Below are 20942 nucleotides of genomic sequence, written 5' to 3'. Positions count from 1 at the left end.
AGCCGGGGGCGGGGCGGGTGCCTGGGAAGCTGGACACTGACCAGTTCTGCTGGACACTGACCAGTTCTGCGGAAGCAGAGCTTTCCTCCTGCCCTTCTTCCTGGCACAGCTTCTCTGGGTCTGTGAGGTGAGACAGTCCTTCCCACGGGAAGATTCCAGACTGGCAAACACTCGTCAGAGGGCGTGTCTTCGGTGCCCTGTGCCCTGCACGCCCCTCCAGGACGCCCTGCGGCTCCGTGCCCGCCAGGGAGCATTCCTTCTTTAAAGGGGCGGATGGACGAGACGCCTCCTCTTCTCCGAATGATTTCCTCCGGGGGGAGGAGACTCCGAAGGGAAGTGGGAGCAGACAGTGAACGGCAGCCTCTGTCCACAGCATTCTGCTGCTGGGAGTGACTTTCAGTTTCTCTTCTCAGGTGACTCGTTTCTGGTAACCCAGCAGGTGCGCAGCCACATCCGTGTGAGTCCTGCAAATCTCAGCGACGTCTGAGCCCCGGGACATCCGGAAGGTCTGCCGGCCGAGAGCCCACACCTCCACCTGGGTGACACATTTCTTGCCCCATTCAGGCCGTGCGGTCACCGTTTTAAAAACTGTTCATCTCCTTGTCTCTTTTTCCAAAATCCAGTCGGCCGCCGGTTCCTCCCGGGCCGTATACAAGTCCTCCAGGTGCTGGACACCCCGCTGCAATGTCCCCGGTCTCCGTTTGTCTGGCAAGCTCCCACCTGTCCTGGCTGAAGGGCCTGTCACCTCCGGGCACTGATGGCCAAGGTCAGGAAGAGCAGCCCAGCCCAGCTCAAGAGCACACTGTAGCCTCTGCTCGGGTCTCGTCTACAATGTTGCCATGGCACTTGCAGGGCAGAATGCAAACTCAGGGGTCGGGGTTGGCAGGGCCCACTTGGCAAGGGGGTGGCCGTGTCATACAGGGAGAGTGAGAATTTAGACCAATATCCTACCCACCAGCCTTTCCCTGGACGGGGGCTGCCTCCACCTGCAGGACAGGACTGTGAGGTCTGAGCACAGATGCAGAGGCTTCTAGAATAGGTGGGAGGGGTCCTGCCCAGCCCTGCCCCTGGGTGAGGTGTCGGCCAAGGGCAGCAGCGGGGGGAGCCCGTCGGGGTGGAAGGGGTCCTTTGTCTGGGGAAGACCTCCAGCCCCAGACGGACCGCTCCCCTCGGACAGGCTCGATCGTGAAAAAGCAACAGTAAAACGTCAGTTAGCTCGAACACAACAGAAGTCATTCCTGGCCCAGACGGGCGCTCCAGGGAGCAACCGGTCAGCGGAGGCAGGTTCCGCTGTTTGCCACAGGGGGCTTCCAAGGTCACCTAGGGGTGGGCTCCCTTCCAGCCAACAGGAAAAAGCGAGGAGGCCCCCTGGTGGGACGGGACCCGGCAATGACACGCTGCCCTGGTCTCGGCATCTGGCTGGGGCGGAGTCACGGGCAGAGGAGGCTGGGAGTCTGTCCATCTGTCCCTGTGCCCGGGGAGTGTGGGGCTGAGGGCTCAGCCAGCCACCCCCGACAGATAGGGGAGCAGGGAGCGTGTCTGCGGGTGCGGGCTGCGTCCAGCAGAGGGCAGCAGCGCCCCGTGGAGGCGGCGGCATCGGTCTGCCTGGGGCACAGCCACCTTCCCAGGCCACTGTCTCTGAGTGAGGAGCTGCGATCCCTGAGCAGGACTGTTCCCGCTCAGCCCGACGGTGTGCTACCTCCCGGACGTGCATGCTAGGTTCACACACACAGAAGACTCCTACGCGTCCTCTTAAATCCAAGAATCCAGCTCCTCTTCCCAAGTGAGGCAGAAAACGACACTCACTGAAAACACATTGACCCTCATTCCAAATACGGTGCTTTGAAAATTCAGACCGACGGTTCCAGATACTGGGGGTGGGGTGGGGGTGGGGGGCTGGTGGATTATGCAGAGAGGCCACGTCCATCCGTCCGTACGTAGGTGCCCTTGGGGGGCTCTGGAGGGAAGGCCCTGGGCTGACCTCCCTCCCTGACCACCCATCTCTGGCCTTGTCCCGGAGGCCGAAGCAGAAACCATCGTGGCCTCTCGTCCTCTTTGCTCTCTTAGCATGGCCTGAGCTATGTCCTGAAAACTGACGGCCTTCGCCCTCCCCTCTGAAGTGAAGGGTTCAGCGTCCTGCCTTCCCCGCCCGCCTGGTGGTGGACTCACCGCGGGTCCTGGTGGTGACGTGCAGGAGGACACAGGGCTACCAGCAGAGGACGTGTCCGGGGTTCCCTCTCACCTGGTGCAACCACAGGACTGAGTTCCGGGAGAGAGGTGGAAGGAAGTCGTTTCCACAACTTTCAAGCTGAGCCTGTAAAGGAAAGGCCACGGCTCCCTCGTTTTTGCTTTTTCTGTTGGCAGGAACGGAAGTGCAATGGCCGGAGCCAGAGCAGCCCACTTGGACTGTGAGGACGGCCTGGACAACAGCACCCAGCTGATCATCAGGACTGCTGACCTGGACCCCAACAGAACTGAGAAAAGGACCGAGGGATGGAGAAGGACCCAGCTCTGTCTTTGGCTCCCGTGTGGAGGCAGCTAAGTAAAACATCAGGGAAATGGTTACAGTAGCAGAGACAACTCAAGGAAGAACAGGAGAAGGCGTCTGGTGGTTTGCAGGCAGTGTTACGGCGTATGCACCGAATCACGTGCTGTGGAAGTCCCGGCAGGTCACTCTGAGCTGGGCATGCTGCAGCCCCTGCTGTGTCCACTCCCTGGGCACCGGGCAGCATGCACACTGCATCAGAGGACCACCGCTCTGCAGAGGGAGGGGAACTGATCCCAACAGCCCGGTAGTGAATGTGAACAGCCTCTGTCTCCCAGAGATGGCAGGGAGGATCCCCTCTGCCCCAGGAGCTGGGTCACGACAAACTGGCACCCAGAGTCAGGAGCCAGCAATGCCCTGGGCAGACCAGTGAGCAGGCGGATGGGGGTCCCAGCCTCCACGGGCTGTTCCAGCCGGTGCTCGACTACTTTGTAGCAGGAACCAAGAAAAACTGTCTGTGGTCGACGCACAGACGTGATTATACATAAACACACACATGTGTGCATATCATATGTGTGTGCACAGGTGTAGAAATACTTCATTAATGGCAGATTGGACGGCGTGACTCTTTGCCCCATGAAAGAGGACCAGGTCCCCAAACCCAGCAGGATAGTGTGGAGTGCAGAGGAGAGACTACGGCAGCACCAGGGGGTCCAGCGGGAGCCTGCCAGCGAGGGGGGGCAGGACATCGAGGAAAAGCAGGCACGAGAGCTACCAAGGACAGTCCCGGGGACGTCCCTGTAGGAGCAAACCCCACGCACGCAGGCTCCGTGTGGGACGTCCGTGTAGGAGCAAACCCCACGCGTGCAGGCTCCGTGTGGGACGTCCGTGTAGGAGCAAACCCCACGAGTGCAGGCACCGTGTGGGACGTCCGTGTAGAAGCAAACCCCACGTGTGCAGGCTCCGTGTGGGACGTCCGTGTAGGAGCAAACCCCACGAGTGCAGGCTCCGTGTGGGACGTCCGTGTAGGGGCAGACCCCACGAGTGCAGGCACCGTGTGGGACGTCCGTGTAGGAGCAAACCCCACAAGTGCAGGATCCGTGTGGGACGTCCGTGTAGGAGCAAACCCCATGCGCGCAGGCTCCGTGTGGGACGTCCGTGTAGGAGCAAACCCCACGCGTGCAGGATCCGTGTGGGACGTCCGTGTAGGAGCAAACCCCATGCGCGCAGGCTCCGTGTGGGACGTCCGTGTAGGAGCAAACCCCACAAGTGCAGGCACCGTGTGGGACGTCCGTGTAGGGGCAAACCCCACGCGCGCAGGCTCCGTGTGGGACGTCCGTGTAGGAGCAAACCCCACGCGCGCAGGCTCCGTGTGGGACGTCCGTGTAGGAGCAAACCCCACGCGTGCAGGCTCCGTGTGGGACGTCCGTGTAGGGGCAAACCCCACGAGTACAGGCTCCGTGTGGGACGTCCGTGTAGGAGCAAACCCCACGTGTGCAGGCACCGTGTGGGACGTCCGTGTAGGAGCAAACCCCACGAGTGCAGGCTCCGTGTGGGACGTCCGTGTAGGGGCAAACCCCACGAGTACAGGCACCGTGTGGGACGTCCGTGTAGGGGCAAACCCCACGCACGCAGGCACCGTGTGGGCGCGTGCTGTTAGCTAGCTGCCCAACTCACCCAAAGCAAGAAAGCAAAGAGGTGGCTTCACCAAGTAAAGCATTTGGTAACATTTTGGAAACATTTTTATTTATCCAGGCTGAAATGTTAGGAGCGCTACTGCTTTAAGAGGTGATCTGACATTATAGATACGACATGCTCGTTTCCCGCTGTGCCAAACACTGAGAGGTTCCTGTGCTGGGCGGGAAACGGAGGCCCGCTCGTCTTCGTATCCGCGCGGCAGACGCAGCGAAGGAGGCGTCTGAGCGGCGTGTCCTCTGCTTTGACTCCTCAGCCGGCCACAGACAGGCGGGAAGAGGTGAGGGTCTCACACACCCCCGTCTCCCCAGACGGACGGACAGACAGGACGCTGAACTGGAAGATCGTCTGTCTCTACCACCACGTGCAAATCAGTCTAACTTTGCAAAGCTGACACCACAGTTTCTTGTTTGTTTTCTAAAGATTTTATTTTATTTTTTTTAAGAGAGAGAGGGGAGAGAGACAGAGAGAGTGGGGAGGGGAGGAGCAGGCAGCAGCCTCCTGGAGTAGTTGCTTCTCACAGGTGCTCTGCCCGGGTGAGCCCAGGGTTCTGAGCCGGCGCCCTCAGCGTTCCTGGTCGACGACGCTCTATCCACTGTGACACCACCGCAGGTCAGGCACCAACACCTCGTTTTTAAAACACAGACCTCGAACCCTAAGCTACCGCTTTCAGTTTCCACAGAGACCGAGCTGAAGCTGGAGAGAGCGAGACCGAGTATCCGAGAGCGCGTCCGTGTGCGTGAGGCGTCCCGGTGGCCGGCAGAGCACGCGGCCTCTGCTCACACGCTTGGCCCTTCGGAACACGTGGCGTTTGCCTCTTGGGTCCCTCGGTTCACACAGCAAACTTCCCAACCCGAGTTCTGTGACCTCCGCAGCAGGTGGAGGGGGCTGTTGGAATCCGACTCCCCCCCCCCCCCGGAGCCTCAGGGTCCAGGTGGAGCCACTTTGAAGTCCGCGGTGGGAGACAGCACGCTTCCACCTCCACGGGAATCTTCTTGACCCACCCTGGGCCACACACGCTCCCGCTCCGCTCGACAGGGGACGCAAGTTCCTCTGTATCTTCTCAGCAAAGCTGCCTGGTTCTTTTCTACTTTTTTTCTTCAAGTATTCTACGTATGAGCCTACTTTAACCTCTCGCACTGGGAGCTGCCTACGAGCGCCACTTCCTCGTGGCTCGCTAGACGGGTATCTGAGCCCCGCCCGCCGGCTGAACGTCCGCTGTTGACACCCCATCTTCCTAGAACTCTCCGTCGGATGGGCTTTCAGAGGGGGAGACCGGTGACAGGGGTCACAGCAAACGTCCCCCTCCGGATGGCCCGTGACGGCCCGAAGCCAGGCCCGTGGTGACGTCAGAGCACTCGTCCAGCCTCGCCCGTCTCTCTGGTCAGCATTTCAGCCACTGCTCTGAGCGTCTTCTCCCCACGCCCTCTGCAACCCGACGGTTGCCACACGCACCGACGGGCATGGGCTGACATGCCGGCCGGGCCTCGGCTACCTCTGTGTAGCAACAGCAGACGCCCTGGTGGACGAAATGTTTGACCCTTGGCCTAGAATGCGTGGTATGAGGGCTTTTATTTTATTTTATTTTTTCTGGTTTGGTTTTTCAAACCGTGAGATTTTTTTTGTTTGTTTGTCCGTTTGTTGGCTCCGACGGGAAGAAATGGTGGTGTGGGGGCCGCTGCACGCAGAGCGTCTGAAAACATTCGCGTTCGTAAGCACATCCCCGGAATCCAGTGTTTCCCGAAGCCTGCCGCCCTGCGGGAGGCCGGCTGTAAAGACCAGGGTCCCAGCGATCTGGTCACGTGGAGCCGGGAGACGCCCCCCGTCACAGCCCGCCCTCCCCCACCCCCAGCCCCGTAGAGAGTCTCACAGCCCGTGCCCACGGCTGTCCTGGTCCCACGGGGAGGACACGGCTCCCCTGCGCTCAGTGTCCACGCTCCCACGTGTCGGGGGGCCACCCCCCGCCCCAGGGCACCTCACATGGTGAAGGACGAGGGGTTGTCGACGTCGGCCGTCTCGCTGTTCTGCCGGGCGACGTAGGTGTCGGAGTGCAGCCGGCAGGAGGAGAAGCCGGGGGCCTTCGGCCTCCTCCTGACGCACAGCAGGTCCTTCATGATCCTCAGGAAGTAGCTCCTGAACTTCTGGCCGATGAAGGCGTAGAGCACGGGGTTGAGGCAGCAGTGCAGGAAGGCCAGGACCTCCGTGCCGTTCCTGACGTAGTCCAGCGCCTTCTCGCCGCGGCAGGAGCGGTTCACCCTCCCCAGGTTGGCGGCCGTCACCAGGAGCGTCACGTTGTGAGGGACCTGGCAGGCCAGGAAGACCAGCACCACCGCCAGGATCACACGGATGGCCCGGTGCCGCTTGGAGTTCTGGGCCCGCAGGAGGGTCCGGACGATGAGCAGGTAGCAGAAGGTCATGAAGACGAGCGGGACGAAGAAGCCGAACAGCAGCTGCAGCCCCAGCATCAGCAGCTTCCACTGCAGCGGCGCGGACACCTGGCGGTAGCGCGGCTCGCAGACGGGCGCCTTGCTGCCCTGCGGCACGTACTTCTGGTTGAAGGTGAAGGTGGCCACGGAGATGAGGACCGACAGCGCCCACACGGCCAGGCAGATCGCCCGGCGGTGCGCCAGCGCCCTGGAGCGGAGGCGGAAGGACTTGGTGGCCTGGACGATGGCGACGTAGCGGTCCAGGCTGACGCAGGCCAGCAGCAGCATCCCGCAGTTGAAGTTGACGGCGTAGATGCCTCTCACCAGCTTGCACACATCGTTGCTGAAGACCCACCGGCCCTTGGCGTGCGTCACCGCCCAGAACGGCAGGGTCAGGACGAACAGGATGTCTGCCACGGCCATGTTCAAGAGGTACACGTCGGTCATCGACTTGGCCTTCTTATAGAAGGCGAAAGTGATCACCACCAGGACGTTGCCCAGGAGGCCAAAGACGCAGATGAGAGAGTAGGCGACCGGCAGGAACAGCCTGGAGAAGTCCCGGACCTCCTGCAGGCTGCACGGGGCCGTGTCATTGGACGGGAGGTAATCCACACTGGCGTTTTCACTGCCGTCGTCGTAGAAGTACCCGCTGCTGTAGTCTATCTGCTCCTGGAAAACGAGCGAGGGTGGGGTTAGCTGTCGGTCGTTCCCCAGCGGCCAGATGTCTGTGTAGGAGCAGACCCCACGCACGCAGGCACCGTGTGGGACTGCCCACACTCCCGGCCCAAGTGACGCTCACACTCACCATGCTCACTGTCCCGCGGGACCTGGGCGGAGATCCGGGCTGATGGAGAAGGCGGCGGGCCTCGCCCCTCGCTCCTCAGTGGAGGTGACAGGGAGAGCCGACCTGAGCAGGAAGGAAGCAGAGCACACTGTCAGGACACGTGTTCCAGGAACGCTGGAGCCTCCATCCGAATCGAACAGGAGTGCACACCTGTGCACCACCCCAAAAACACCCATTCCCCGCGGGGGGTTGGCTCCCCCGTTCTGTAAAGGGCCAGACGGCACGTCCTTTAGTCTCTGCGGGTCGATGGTCACCGTCACGAGCAGGTGGCCCTGGTCTTAGCCCCACACAGGAATGGGCTCGCCCGGACAGGGTGCCCGCAGTCGTCACAACAGGGGCTTTGTCCGCAAAACCACGGACGTTGACCTGCACAAAAGTCTCCACGCAAAGTTTCAAGCACCACCAACAAGGTTTCCCCGAACAGAATGTATAAAAAGTGAAGCGAGGTCCAAAGCATTTCTATCTTACGGCTCCAGCCTGCAGGCCGTTTATAATACAGTTCGGTAATTTTTCACCCACGCAGGCACGTGAGAATCTTTGATCGTTTTTGTTGGTGGTGTTTATTTTTTTAAGTTTGAACGTGAGGGTCCCTCTCATGATTATATGCTAAACCCGACTCTCCGGCCGGGAAAGGCAGTAGGAATAAAAGCTACAAATATGTCCAGGGCGTGGTCTACTGAGTAACCACTCATCTGCGGGGGCAGTCACAGCAGAGCCTCAGCAACCAGTGTCGGGCGCTCAGGGGTCAGAGCCGGCGTGATTAGGCATGGCTCCATGGACAGACTGGCTTGGGGGGTCCACGGAGGATGGACACAGGGCCAGGCAGGGGAGGGCGTCCCCAGCAGGTGACCAGGGCAGCTCCAGCTGAAGAGGAATACCAAGCATTGCACGTCTGTGCGGCAGTGCGACCGGCTGCCCGAGCCCTCTCCACCGTCGGACACCTCCCCTGAGCGTGCCAGGCGCTGGACGTTGGCCAGCAGGTGAGTGAACGGTAGAGCTGCAGTCCTAGCGCCAAGGACGCTGACATTGGTCACTTGGAACAAACGCAGTTGGGGGAGGACGTTTCTGCTGTTTCCACGCTCACTCGTTTGTCTCCGGTTGGAGTTACATCCTGCTTTGCTCTCTGTCGCCGGCATCCCACCCCCCAACGAGACCCCTGGCCCAGAACCCTCTGTGCTCACGTGCAGTGTGCTCCCCACCCACTCCCCGCTTCTCCCAGCCCCGCCCGCTGCCCTGAGGGGTCAAGAAGCAGCAATAGTAGAAGTGCAGGCGGCGGGTGCGCTGGCTGCGAAGGTGAGACTTCCCCATCGCCCGTCCCGCGGGCCGGCCGGGCCTCCCCTGCAGGTCAGTGTGGACCCCGACGTGGGAGGAGGAAGCAACACGCGGGTCCAGAGCGCCCTCTGGGTGAGCGTGCGTTGCACCCACTTCCACCTCCCACGTCGGGATCCACACTGACCTGCAGGGGAGGCCCGAGCGTCCTCTGTGTGATGTGACGCTGACGTCGTTGCTCACACCGTCCCGGATTGGTGGCCTCAATGCCCGCCTTCCTGACGCCTGGAGCTGTCACTGGCTGCCCGTCCGTCACTCTGAATACGAGGCTGGAGGGGGCGAAGGCGGGGGCCCCCTCGGCCCTTTGCCGGCACCCACGGGGGCGCAGCGCTTGGGGGCACAGAGCGCGGGCATGCAGAGCGTCTGCGGGCAGACGCACGTGAGGAGATACACGTGCGGAGATGCACGCGCGCAGAGCGTCTGCGGGCAGACGCACGTGAGGAGATACACGTGCGGAGATGCACGCGCGCAGACCGTCTGCGGCAGACACGTGCGGAGATACACGTGCGGAGATACACGCGTGCAGAGCGTCTGCGGCAGACACGTGCGGAGATGCACAACGCCTCGAATGGGCCGTCTGCGCGCACGTCAGCGGGAACCTGCCGGTGAGACTGGCGCCTCCAGCCGCGGTGGGTTAGCAGAGACCAGCTCCGCGGCAGCCGCCACCAGCGCCACCTGTCAGACACAGGGAGCGACCGTGTTCGGACATGGGTGGCGGCTGTCACAGAGGTGCGGCTCCTGACCAGGAGGAGAGAAAGCCCCCAGCTTACACCGGAAGCTGTTTCCCAGCGGAGAGCGGGGGAATCCCCCGAACAGAGAGGGCCGATCTCGCCGAGAGGAGGGGACGAGGATCAGATTTCCAGGGGTCCAGGGCAGCTGCCCTTTGCAGAGCAAGAGAGGAGAGAGGAGGGGGTGACACTCAGAAGAATGAGGAGTCCTGGAGAGGAAGCCACACAGGGCTGGACGAACGGCTACCAGAAAGGGGGGGCAGAAGAGCCCCCAGAGCTCTCGCAGGCTGGAAACAGGTCTCTCCCGTGGACAGAGCGTCCCTCCTCCCAAGTCATGGGCATCGGTCGGGTGGCATCCTCAGAGGGCTGCCTCCTTGGGGGCAGTGGGGCGAGAATGATCCCACAGTCAGTGCTGCCCGGTCCCTGCCACAACAAAGCTTGAGAGCACAGCTTAACTGCCCCATTCGGTTCCGGTGCTAGAACTGCATTCCAGAGGAAAGCCCCAGACCGCCACGATGTCAGGCATAGGAATAAAAGTTTCTAGATTGCGGTAGCTCAAATGCTTGTGTCTCTCCAAAATTCGTATGCTGAAGCCGAGTCCCCAGTGGGATGGCATCTGGAGGTGGGGCCACCCCGCCTGCGTGGGATTTGGACCCTCGGGAGAAGAGACACTCGAGAGCTTGCATCCTGCATCTCTGCTCTCTGCAGGTGAGGACGCAGAGCGGAGTCTGCAGACCCGGAAGTGCCCTCACCAGACAGAAGCACCTGGACCCTAGACTTCCAGCCCCGAGAACTGAGAGGAATGAACGTCTGTGTGTCAGCCCCTAGACCGTGGTACGTTGTCATACAGCTCGGCCTCACTAAGACACGGACATTCAAGGAAACAGGAAAACATGACCTATTAGTGTGTGTGTGTGTATGTGTGTGAAGAAACAGAAAAGTGACAGAGATGATAGACTTAGCAGAAAAAAAGTGCTCCAAAACCTACTATAAAAATATTGTAAATGTACTCCGTGCATTCAAGAAGGGAGAGAAGAGCATAAACGTAATAAGGAAGGCCCTGAAAGATATAAAAAGACCCAAATAAAGATTCCATAGATGAAGGATACCACACGTAAAATACAAGGTTTATGGACATCAGATGAGACACTGTGACACTCTCTCTATATACACAAATGCTGCATCCTAGCAACAAGCATTTGGAAATTGAACCTGAGAAACAAAAGTGATACACAGATCAAAGAAACACGAAGTGATGTCCTCAGGAATACATCTAGTAAAGTTTATACAAGGTTTATATGCTGAAAACTGCACAGCCTTGCCAAGACCCATCAAAATATGACCTAAACTAATGGGAAGATGGCGTCACGTTCAGGATCAAGGGGTTCCGTGTTCATTGTCAGCTCTCTCCTAATTAACCTAGAGACGCAACACCATCTAAATCACCATCGTGGCAGAGACTTTTTTTGTAGAAATTGACAAGATGATTCTAAAATGTATACAAAAAATCCAAGGGACTTAGAATAGCCAAGACAATTTTGGGGGAAGAGTAATAATAATAATAATAAGAAGAAGAAGATGCATGACTCACACTACCTGATAGCAAAGCTTCCTAAGACACTAGAGCCATCATGACATAAAGGGGAGACACATATGATCGGTGAGACAGAATGCGTCCAGAAAGAGGCCCCCACATACGTGATCTACTGATCCACAGCTAAGGTGCCGATTATAGCTCAATGGGGACAAAACAGCCTTCTCAATAAATGGCACGGAAACCACTGGATAGGCACATATAAAAGAAATAGACCCTATTCCTTACCTCACACCATAGGCAAAAAAAATAAAAAGAAAATAACTCCAAATGAGTTTGAGAGAGCTAAAACCAAAAATATACCCAGCAGAAACATAGATCTTTTGTGCCCTTGGGAATGAAAGAGATTTCTTATATACATTGCGAAAAGCATGAATTGTTAAAGCCTTGTTCAACGGTACTTGATTGGGATTTAAAACTTCCTCTCTTTGAAAGACATTTCAAGGATGAAAAAAACAACAAAGCATCAAATGAGAATTCTTTTTTTTTTTTTTGGAAACTTACATCTGATCACGGCTTGTATCCGGAATGTGCAAAGACCTCTTAAAACTCACGGTCAAGAAGAAACAGGCAAAACAAAAAAACTGAATTCAACTCACCGGAGAAAATGCTTGATTGCAAATAAGCACAAGAGGCTGGAGCAGAGGTCCCCAGACTTTTAACACAGGGGGCCAGTTCACTGTCCCTCAGACCGTTGGAGGGCCGGACTATAAAAAAAACTATGAACAAATCCCTATGCACACTGCACATATCTTATTTTAAAGTAAAAAACAAAACAGGAACAAATACAATATTTAAAATAAAGAATAAGTAAATTTAAATCAACACACTGACCAGTATTTCAATGGGAACTATGGGCCTGCTTTTGGCTAATGAGATGGTCAATGTGCTCCTCTCACTGACCACCAATGAAAGAGGTGCCCCTTCCGGAAGTGTGGCGGGGGCCGGATAAATGGCCTCCGGGGGACCGCATGCAGCCCACAGGCCGTAGTTTGGGGACCCCTGGGCTAGAGGTTCAGCACCCTTCAGCATTGGAGAAACGCACCCCGTCGCTGTGGCGGGGACGTCACCTCACGCCCACTCCGAGGGCTAGAGTTTGGGGGCAGAGGAGACCGGGGAATGGGGTGCAGATGAGGATGAAGGCGGCAGCGCTCTCAGACGCCCGTGGTGGAGAGCAGCGCTCCTCAGCACAGAAAGCCATGCGGCTGATTCTTAAAAGCTGAACAGGCACTTACCATATGAATCAGCCCCTGACTCCGACCCATGCACCCAAGAGAAGTGAAAGCGAAAGGCTCACACTTGAACGTGCACAGCAAGCTCACTCTTTGTTTTTGTTGTTAATTTTCCCATCGATTTCCGGGGGGAGGGGCGGGGAGGGGAGAACCAGAGAGGGAGGGAGAGAGGGGAGCCCCGACTCTGTTGTTGCCCTTGGTTGTCCCGTGTAGTTGCGTGCTGATTATTTCTTTTTTTTTTTTTCATTTTTTCCGAAGCTGGAAACGGGGAGGCAGCCAGACAGACTCCCGCATGCGCCTGACCAGGATCCACCTGGCACGCCCACCAGGGGGCGATGCTCTGCGCCTCCGGGGCGTCGCTCTGTCACAACCAGAGCCACTCTAGTGCCTGCGGCAGAGGCTAAGGAGCCATCCCCAGCGCCCGGGCCATCTTTGCTCCAATGGAGCCTTGGCTGCGGGAGGGGAAGAGAGAGACAGAGAGGAAGGAGAGGGGGAGGGGTGGAGAAGCAAATGGGCCCTTCTCCTGTGTGCGCTGGCCGGGAATCGAACCCGGGACTCCTGCACGCCAGGCTGACGCTCTACCACTGAGCCAACTGGCCAGGGCCTGATTGCTTCTTGTACATGCTCCGACCTAAGGGTCGGACCCGCAGTCTCTGGAGCACCGTGTTAATGTTGTGTCCACTGAGCCACCCACTTCCAGGGCCAAAAAACTTATTCTTAACAACCCCAAACAGGAAGAACCCAACTCTCCATCAGCTGGTGAGCAGATAAGTAACTCGTCCCACCCCCACGTGGTGGGACACTGCTCAACAGGAAAAGAGAACACGCTACCAGCATGCGCTCCAACACGGTGACTCTCAAAGGTGTTTGCTGGGTAAAGAATCCAGACATCTAAGACCAGGTGCTGCATTGTTGCATTTAGACGACATTCTAGAAAAGGCAACACAACGGTGGTGGAAATCAAACCCGTGGTCGTCTGGGCGGGCCTGAGAAGAGATTGGCTGGGAAGGTGGTGAGGGTGGTGTGTCTCTCGCCTCCTCTTATTGCACTCAGAAGAGACTGCACTTTTTTTTACCAGAGGAAGGTTTGTGGCAACCTGCACTGAGCAAGTGTATCAGCCCCATTTCTCCAACAGGCTCAGATGATGGTTAGCATTTCCTTCTTAGCAACAAAGTATTTAAGACATGTACACATTTTTAGACAATGCTATTGCACACTTACTAAGCTACAATGTGATGGAAGCATAACTTTTATATGAACTGGAAAATCAAGAATTTGTGTGACATGCTGAATTACAATATTGCTGTGTTGTGGTGGCCTGCAGCCAAATGCTCCATATGCCTGTATTTCAAATCAGTGACATTTATTGCATTCATATATCAATAAAGTCAGTTTTAAAATAACTCCAAGCCCTGGCCAGTTGGCTCAGTGGTAGGGCATCAGCCCAGTGTATGGAAGTCCAGGGTTCAATTCCTGGCCAGGGCACACAGGAGAAGCACCTATCTGTTCTCCACCCTTCTTCCTCTCCTTTCTGTCTTTCTCTCTCTCTTCTCCTCCCACAGCCATGGCTCAATTCGAGCCAGTTGGCCCCAGATGCTGAGGATGGCTCTGTAGCCTCTGCCTCAGGCACTAGAATGGCTCCGGTTGCAACAGAGCAACGCCCCAGATGGGCAGAGCATCGCCCCCTGGTGGGCATGCCGGGCGGATCCCAGTCAGGCGCATGCGGGAGTCTGTCCCCCTGCCTCCCCCTCCTCTCACTTAATATAAATAGATAGATAAAATAACCCCCAACAGTTCCATACAAATGTGCAGGCAGCAGGTGCTCAAGGCCAAAGAAAGGGGGCCCCCTGGGGACTAAGGAGGCGTGGGAGCTGCGTGGGCAGTGGGTGGAAAGGTGCAGAGAGTGGGAAGGGTGTGAAGCAGGAAGGGGTGGGGGAGCCAGCAGGGGGAAGGCATGGCCGTGGGGGCCACAGGGCCACAGCAGGGACTGTGGGAAGGGGCTGTGTTGGACCAAATGCCAAACCAAGGGTGGGGGGCGTCTCCAGACATTCACTAGTGGGGCTGGCACACCACGACTCATGCCACACGGAGGTGGGGTCCATCCTGACGGGTGTGGGGCAGCAGGGATAGGCTGCCCAGACGAGCCAGCATGCCACGCCCAAGCTAACACCCACGGGAAGGGAAATGCCTTGACCACACGAAGAGACAGTGCTTTCTGAACTCAGCCTTAATTCGGTTCAACAAGCATTTGTGAACGTCTACTGAGGGTGAGCACTGAGGTGGAGTCAGACGCCTGCTCCAGCGTCAAGGAGTTGTCAGGGAACGTGATGACCCTGTGGGACCCTGGCAACCACAGTGGGTGCGCAGAGAAGCAAGGGGCTGGCTCTGGGTGGAGGGAAGTCCGCTGTCGGGCAAGGCTGTGTCGTGGGCTGGGTTGGCGGGAGGAGCTGGCTGGATGCTCAGAGGCGCTAGACGTTTGCCCTGAATGATGCTCGTGTGGGAGGCGCCATTTTAATGTCCTCCAACTTGTTCTTGGTTGTTTGTTTGTTTGTTTTTTTCAGAGACAGAGAGAGAGTCAGTGAGAGGGACAGACAGGGACAGACAGACCAGAACGAAGAAAGATGAGAAGCATCAATCATCAGTTTTTCGTTGTGACACCTTAGTTGTTCATTAATTGCTTTCTCATATGTGCCTTGACCACGGGCCTTCAGCAGACCAAGTGACCCCTTGCTTAAGCCAGTGACCTTGGGCTCAAGCTAGTGGGCTTTGCTCAAACCTGATGAGCCCATGCTCAAGCTGGCGACCTCGGGGTCTCGAACCTGGGTCCTCCGCATCCCAGGCCAATGCCAACGCTCTATCCACTGCGCCACCGCCTGGTCAGGCTGTTCTTAGTTTTGATTAGGATGGCAGAACGAATCACAGTCACCCCAAACATGGAAACTCCGTGTTGCTTACGGATGGTGCTTCGGACCTGCGTGGTATACACGGTACCCGAACCCGGATAACGATGAAACCAGCGCTGTTACGGTTAAGAATCAGGACTCTCCACTCAGAGACCGTGGCCATGTTCACGTGTGCGGCAGCCCCCCCTGCCCCCACCACGGTGACTGGAAATGATTCAGCCTGCCTCCAGACCGCCATCTTCACCACAAGAGTCACGTCTGTTGTTTCGGAGAAATCGTGTGGGTGACACAGTGCCAACCACGACACGTTGGGGAGCCCAGGCCCATTTCTGTTCACATAAATCGCCTCCGCTCGTGAGCAGCGACTGCCCTGCTCTCTGGAGACAAGGCTGCTCCCGTTATGAAAATTGTGACGGGGAAAAAAGACTCTGAGAAGTTTTAAAATAGATATTTCTGCGCCTTCGCTGATGAACAGAGCGCAGTGAGCTGGTTGGTGAGGTTGGAGCAGGCAGAGGCCGGTGAATGCACTCGGCTGTCTGTCCGTCTCTCGGGGACCCCACGATCGACACCCTGTGAAGCTCCTCGGAATGGGGGCCAGCCCCCCTTGTCCTGACGCGTTTTCCTCCCCGCATGCACTCCTTACCCCTACGCTTCTCGCCAGACCTCTCTCCGGTCTTTAAGTCACGTATAAGACGCACCTGGCTGAAATGACCCTCACAATTCCGTATTTCCTAAGTCAGGTTTCTCAGGCAGACGGCACACACATGCTTCTGCAAAGCCAGCTGGTGTGAAGAGCAGGAGGGGGACGAGCTTCTGAACTGTCCCCGGGAGGGAGGGCTCTGAGGTCCCCAGTGGGAAATCACGTGACAGCACGTTAGGAGTGCTGTTCTGCCAGTTGGGGTTTTGCCCAGCTGAGAGAGGGTTCTCTTCTCGCATCCGGCTGCCTCGGGGCGGGGGGGGGGGCGCGCCACCCTACCAGTGACTCACTGTCACCACCTGCCTGAGTGTCAGCTCCTCACGGGGCGTCTTCGTCCTCCCGTCCCCTGGGGTGTCTGTCACCTAGGGCCCATGTGGAACCAGACGAGGCCCTGGAAGTTAGGGTGCCCGGCCCCAACAATGACGCCTGGGGAGCCCTGGAGAATGGACCTGCATAAGGGCCCAGTGACAGAGTGACCTTCACTGCCTGTGCATCTGGGAGAGGCCGGCTGCTGTGGACTGCGGGCGGGCGGCCCCAGGTCACCGAGAAAGAAAGACAGGCGAGCTCGGGGTGGACAGGGCGCCCTCTGCCAACGCGTGTCTGCCAACAGCCCTGGCAGCTCCCAGCCCCGGTTGCCACGGTCACGATGACCGGCGACTGTGCAGACAGCAGCTGGGGCGGGGTGTTGCAGACATTACGAATCTATGATTCAACCTGAAACGTGTAAGTAATCGGGACGGGGACGTGTGAGCCGGACGGAAGCACAGCTGGACGCTGGCTCGTGGTCTGGGGACTGCCCGAAGGGGACCGCCTCACGCCGCCCAGTGCGGGACCCTCCCTGGGGTGGCGCTGTGCTTGGCCTGCAGCCGTGAGCCGCCCGGGTTGACCCCAACCTCAGGGATGAAAATAGAGGAGGCCAGCTCGTCAGTCAGGTCTGAACACGGCGGCGGCCCACACTGGAACGAGTCCAGGCACAGAACCCTGAGCACAGTCCAGCACAGCAGAGCCGACCCGGAAACCCTACCAGGGACACAGGAGGTCCTGCAGGGCCCACCACACAGACAACAGAGGGGAGCTGAGCGGCAGCAGAACTTTGAGGAGTTTTACCTGAGGTCACGAGGAGACGAGTGAATGAGTCAGGACGTGGGTGCAGTCCTTGCCTGGTCATCGAACGGCACGTTCACCCACACGGCAGTTCCACCCCTACTCACGGTGACTTTCCTACTTTTTTTTTAAAGGTTTCCCCATTTTTTAAATAAGATGTTATTGATTCATTTTGAGTGAGAGAGGAGAGAGAGAGAGAGAGAGAGAGAGAAGGAGGGAGGAGCAGGAAGCATCAACTTTCATTTCTGCCTTAACCAGGCAAGCCCAGGGTTTTGAACCAGCGACCTCAGCGTTCCAGGTCGACGCTTGATCCACTGCACCACCACAGGGCAGGTTGCTTTCATACTTAAGAGCAGATACCTGTGTGATGCACAGAAACAGCTCTGGCCCTGGCGGTGGGCAAACCCTGGCCCCAAAGATGTCCCGTCCTAATCCCTGGAACCCGTAAACAGGCGGCTCCACAAGGCAGAAGGGAAGAGGGAACCCACCTTGAGCTGGGAGGGCGTGCTGGGTTCTCCAGATGGGCCCGAGGTGATCGTGAGCTCTTCAAAGTGGAGACACATTCCCGGCTGAGACAGAGGGAGGACGAGAGTCCCCAAGCACGAGAGGGACCCGGGGCCCCGCTGCTGGTCTGCGACCAGAGGCTACACAATGCAGTGGCCTCTGGGACCCGCGTGGGAATGGCCTTCCGCCGGCAGCCTACATGCAAATGGGGACCTTGGTGGCACAGCCACTGAGAGCTGAGCTCTGGCCACAGCCCAGCTGAGCGAGGAAGCAGCCTCTTTCAGAAATTCCCAGAGGAGTGCAGCACTGCCAACTTCTCGATTTCAGACTGGGGAGGCCTGGGTGTCGGACTTCTTACCCACAGACGGGAAGGTGCAGAATTTGGGTTGTTTAAGCTGCTAATTTGTGGTGATTCCCTCTGGCAGCAGCATTTAAAAAAAAAAAAAAAAGGACCGGGCTCAGTCAATGAATCATTAAAACTTAGGAGTTTAGAATGAGCCCTAGTCAGTTAGCTCAGTGGTAGAGCGTCGGCCTGGCGTGCAGGAGTCCCGGGTTCGATTCCCGGCCAGGGCACACAGGAGAAGTGACCATCTGCTTCTCCACCCCTCCCCGTCTTGCTTCTATCTCTGTCTATCTCTCTTCCTCTCCTGCAGCTATGGCTTGGTTGGAGCCAGTTGGCCCCAGGTGCTGAGGATGGCTCCATGGCCTCTGCCTCAGGCGCTAAAATAGCTCAATTGCCGAGCAACGAAGCAATAACCCCAGATGCAGAACATCACCCCACAGGGAGCTTGCCGGGTGGATCCCAATCGGGACGCATGCAGTAGTCTGTCTCTCTGCCTCCCCGCTTCTCGCTTAAGAAAAAAAGTTTAGAATGGGGCAAGTGATAGTTCTATCCATCCAGCACTGGTCAGATTCACAGAGTGACTTCCAGTGATGGAAAAGGGGCTGGCTGGACGCAGTTGAAGCAGAGCGGCCACGGTGAGGAGAGAAACCACTCTGCCCAACCAAGAATTGGAGTTGGATAGGAACGGGGTCATCAGCTACCCGGTGTCACTTGAAAGAGGGTCTAGACTGACAACCTCCTCCCACCCAGGGTGAGAATACACCCAGCGGGTAGAGACGGCAGGAGAATTGTCCTTGCATGAGGAAGACTATTCGAACAGCTCTCACCAAGAACGACATGGCTGCCTTAGGAGAAGACCAGCTCTCTGACTGGTGGGGTGGGTTGGGTGGGGGGAGACCCTTATGGGATGTGAGGACGGAAGCAGGCAGATCAGACCTGCTGAGTAAGAATCTCTGGACGCAGAGCACTGCTCTTTGGGAAGGAAAGGGTTAATGTAAGCCAAGACACCCCCCCTTTCCAGCTGGAGAACACCAGGACTGAGGAACCGTAACCAGCCTGCCCTGGGAACTGTGCTAACGTCATTTACAAAGGGAAAGAAACCTGCCTTTCAGCAGACTGTCCCTATGTGTCCAGACGGCTTATTGCACACGGATCTGGACTTTATGGACCGCTGGGCCGCCCGTCCATGGAGGACCACGGGCACGAAGCTCCCAGGCGGCTTCTACCTGGGCCACCCCACGATACAACCAGCAGCGCTCTCACACGGACTGTCATGGTGCCCCGTGCCCATCTGTCACCAGAGCCCGTGGTGAGGACGCTGTCAGAGGGCTTGGGGCTTCTCCAAGAAAGGGATGTGTCTGCCCGGTGCTTGCCTGTGTCTTTGAGTCATGGGTCAGGTCTGATATCAGTGAGACGGGTGGGTCCTACGAGTGGCTTCGTTATTGGAAGGCGTGCGTGGCCGCGTATAGAATTGTTGCATCAGAGGGGATTCAAATGACTGGACACGGGGACAGAGCAGCATTTAGATGTCAGCCCTGGGGTTGGGAGGAGAAAACTTGCCCTGGGATAGCTCGGTTTGGGAGATAGATGCTGACCGCACCCCCCTCTCAGATGTCTGCATCACGCCCCGATCAGTGGCTCTTCGGAGTTCTCCCCAAGGAGCACGTCCCCTCCCAAACCACCTCACCCAGCGGGGAGTACTGGGGACAGGCGGACCTGAGGAATCGCTCGCTAACCCACTCACTGACAGGTGCACACGCCGCTCACCTCCAGCTCGGCCTCCCCGGGCTAACAGGGAGCCTGCGAGGGGGGCCCCCGAGGCACATGGGTCCTGCGCCCTTGGGTGACATACTGGCCTCCAGCCAGTCTAGTGGGTCCGTCTGCACCGCTCAGAAATGCATAAAACACAAGTGTGTGGGCCCCCAACCAGCTCCCGATCAGCGCGCCCGCTCCCGCGCCGGTCTGTGCCCGCAGCCGCCCGCTCCCGCGCCCGTTGGCGCTCAGGATCAAGGTGTGTTTTCTCAGGGCATCTGGATCCCTGGGCACGCAGGGCGCTCGCCTGGCTCCGACACGCCCCGGCGGGGCCGACCCCTCCTCGGGCTTCCTTCTGCTTTTGAGTAAGAGCGGTTAGTTACCAAAGAAAGCAGCCCGAAGGTTTTTTCCAGTGATCTGTATAGAGGTGGGTGGGTTGTTTCTCTCTCTCACTGGTCCCTTTGCTTGTTTGAAATCCTGCTTTTCCGTTTTCTTTGCAGAACTTGGATCCTTTTAAGAATCGCTTTCATGCAGACCTTGCATTTATCCCTTCACAGTGCTGACCTCTGCCACGTCCGTCTTCTGACCCCCACCCCACCCCGCAGGTTTGGCTGCAGCGGGGGCAGGGGGGGGGTGTTCTGTGGCAGTCTCTCCTAAAGATCTTTGTGTACCTTCTACAGGCACAAGACACAGGCTCCATCATTCCTGTGACATTTGCATCTGTGATCAGAGCTTTTCCTGCTTTGCCCTGAGCCAGGTCCATTTCTCTTCAGGGCTGTCCTTACAAGCTCCCCACCGCAGACCCCAGCCAACCCAGACGCCCATCTCCTTACCTCGGCGTTGCAGAAAGCACTTCGTGCACGGCCCCCAGAAACACCTCTTGGCTTTGCTTTTTAGCATGTCGGACCCTTGGCGGGCCCATCGTTAAGGAAAGAACCGTGTTTCCCTCCAGATGTGGTGCCCGAGCCATCACCCAGGCTCCGGGGGAAGGTGGTCAGAGCGAAACCACTGAGTGCACAGTCAGAGGATCCGGGGACTTCTCCACAGCCCCGAGCTGCTGCTGAAACTGGAAGGACCGCATCTGAGAGTGCGAGCGTCTGGTCAAGGGCGGGCACCCTCGAGCGAAACAGTGCCACGTCCACCACGCCTGAGACGAGGGGACCAGAGAGGACACCGAGACGTTTGCAAAAGGGCGAAGGTGGCGTAACCGCGCTTACCTGGAGCGACGCTGTGTGTGACCCACAGAGAGCTGTTCTGTCACGCTGCTCCCCACCCCCGCCCGGGTAACCCTCCGGGTGCCCACGCC

General features: G+C 57.9%; 1 protein-coding gene across 3 annotated transcripts; it reads right to left on the bottom strand.

Annotated features, from left to right (window-relative positions):
• Positions 1-6049: 6049 nt before the first annotated feature.
• CCR6 (C-C motif chemokine receptor 6) lies at positions 6050-20942 on the bottom strand. Of its 3 annotated transcripts, none has more exons than XM_066247725.1 (3): positions 20854-20942; positions 7412-7513; positions 6050-7275 (listed from the first exon to the last, which is right to left on the bottom strand). In XM_066247725.1, the coding sequence occupies exons 2-3, from the start codon at positions 7412-7414 to the stop codon at positions 6157-6159; spliced, it is 1122 nt and encodes a 373-aa protein (XP_066103822.1). In that variant the 5' UTR covers positions 7415-7513; positions 20854-20942; the 3' UTR covers positions 6050-6156. The 3 variants fall into 3 exon arrangements, with proteins under 3 accessions (XP_066103822.1, XP_066103823.1, XP_066103821.1); XM_066247726.1 differs by lacking the exon at positions 20854-20942 and adding an exon at positions 20470-20558; XM_066247724.1 differs by lacking the exon at positions 20854-20942 and adding an exon at positions 17526-17685.

The sequence above is a fragment of the Saccopteryx bilineata genome, chromosome 12 (genome assembly GCF_036850765.1).
Source record: "Saccopteryx bilineata isolate mSacBil1 chromosome 12, mSacBil1_pri_phased_curated, whole genome shotgun sequence".
NCBI lineage: Eukaryota > Metazoa > Chordata > Mammalia > Chiroptera > Emballonuridae > Saccopteryx > Saccopteryx bilineata.
This window is presented reverse-complemented; position numbering and strand designations above follow the sequence as displayed.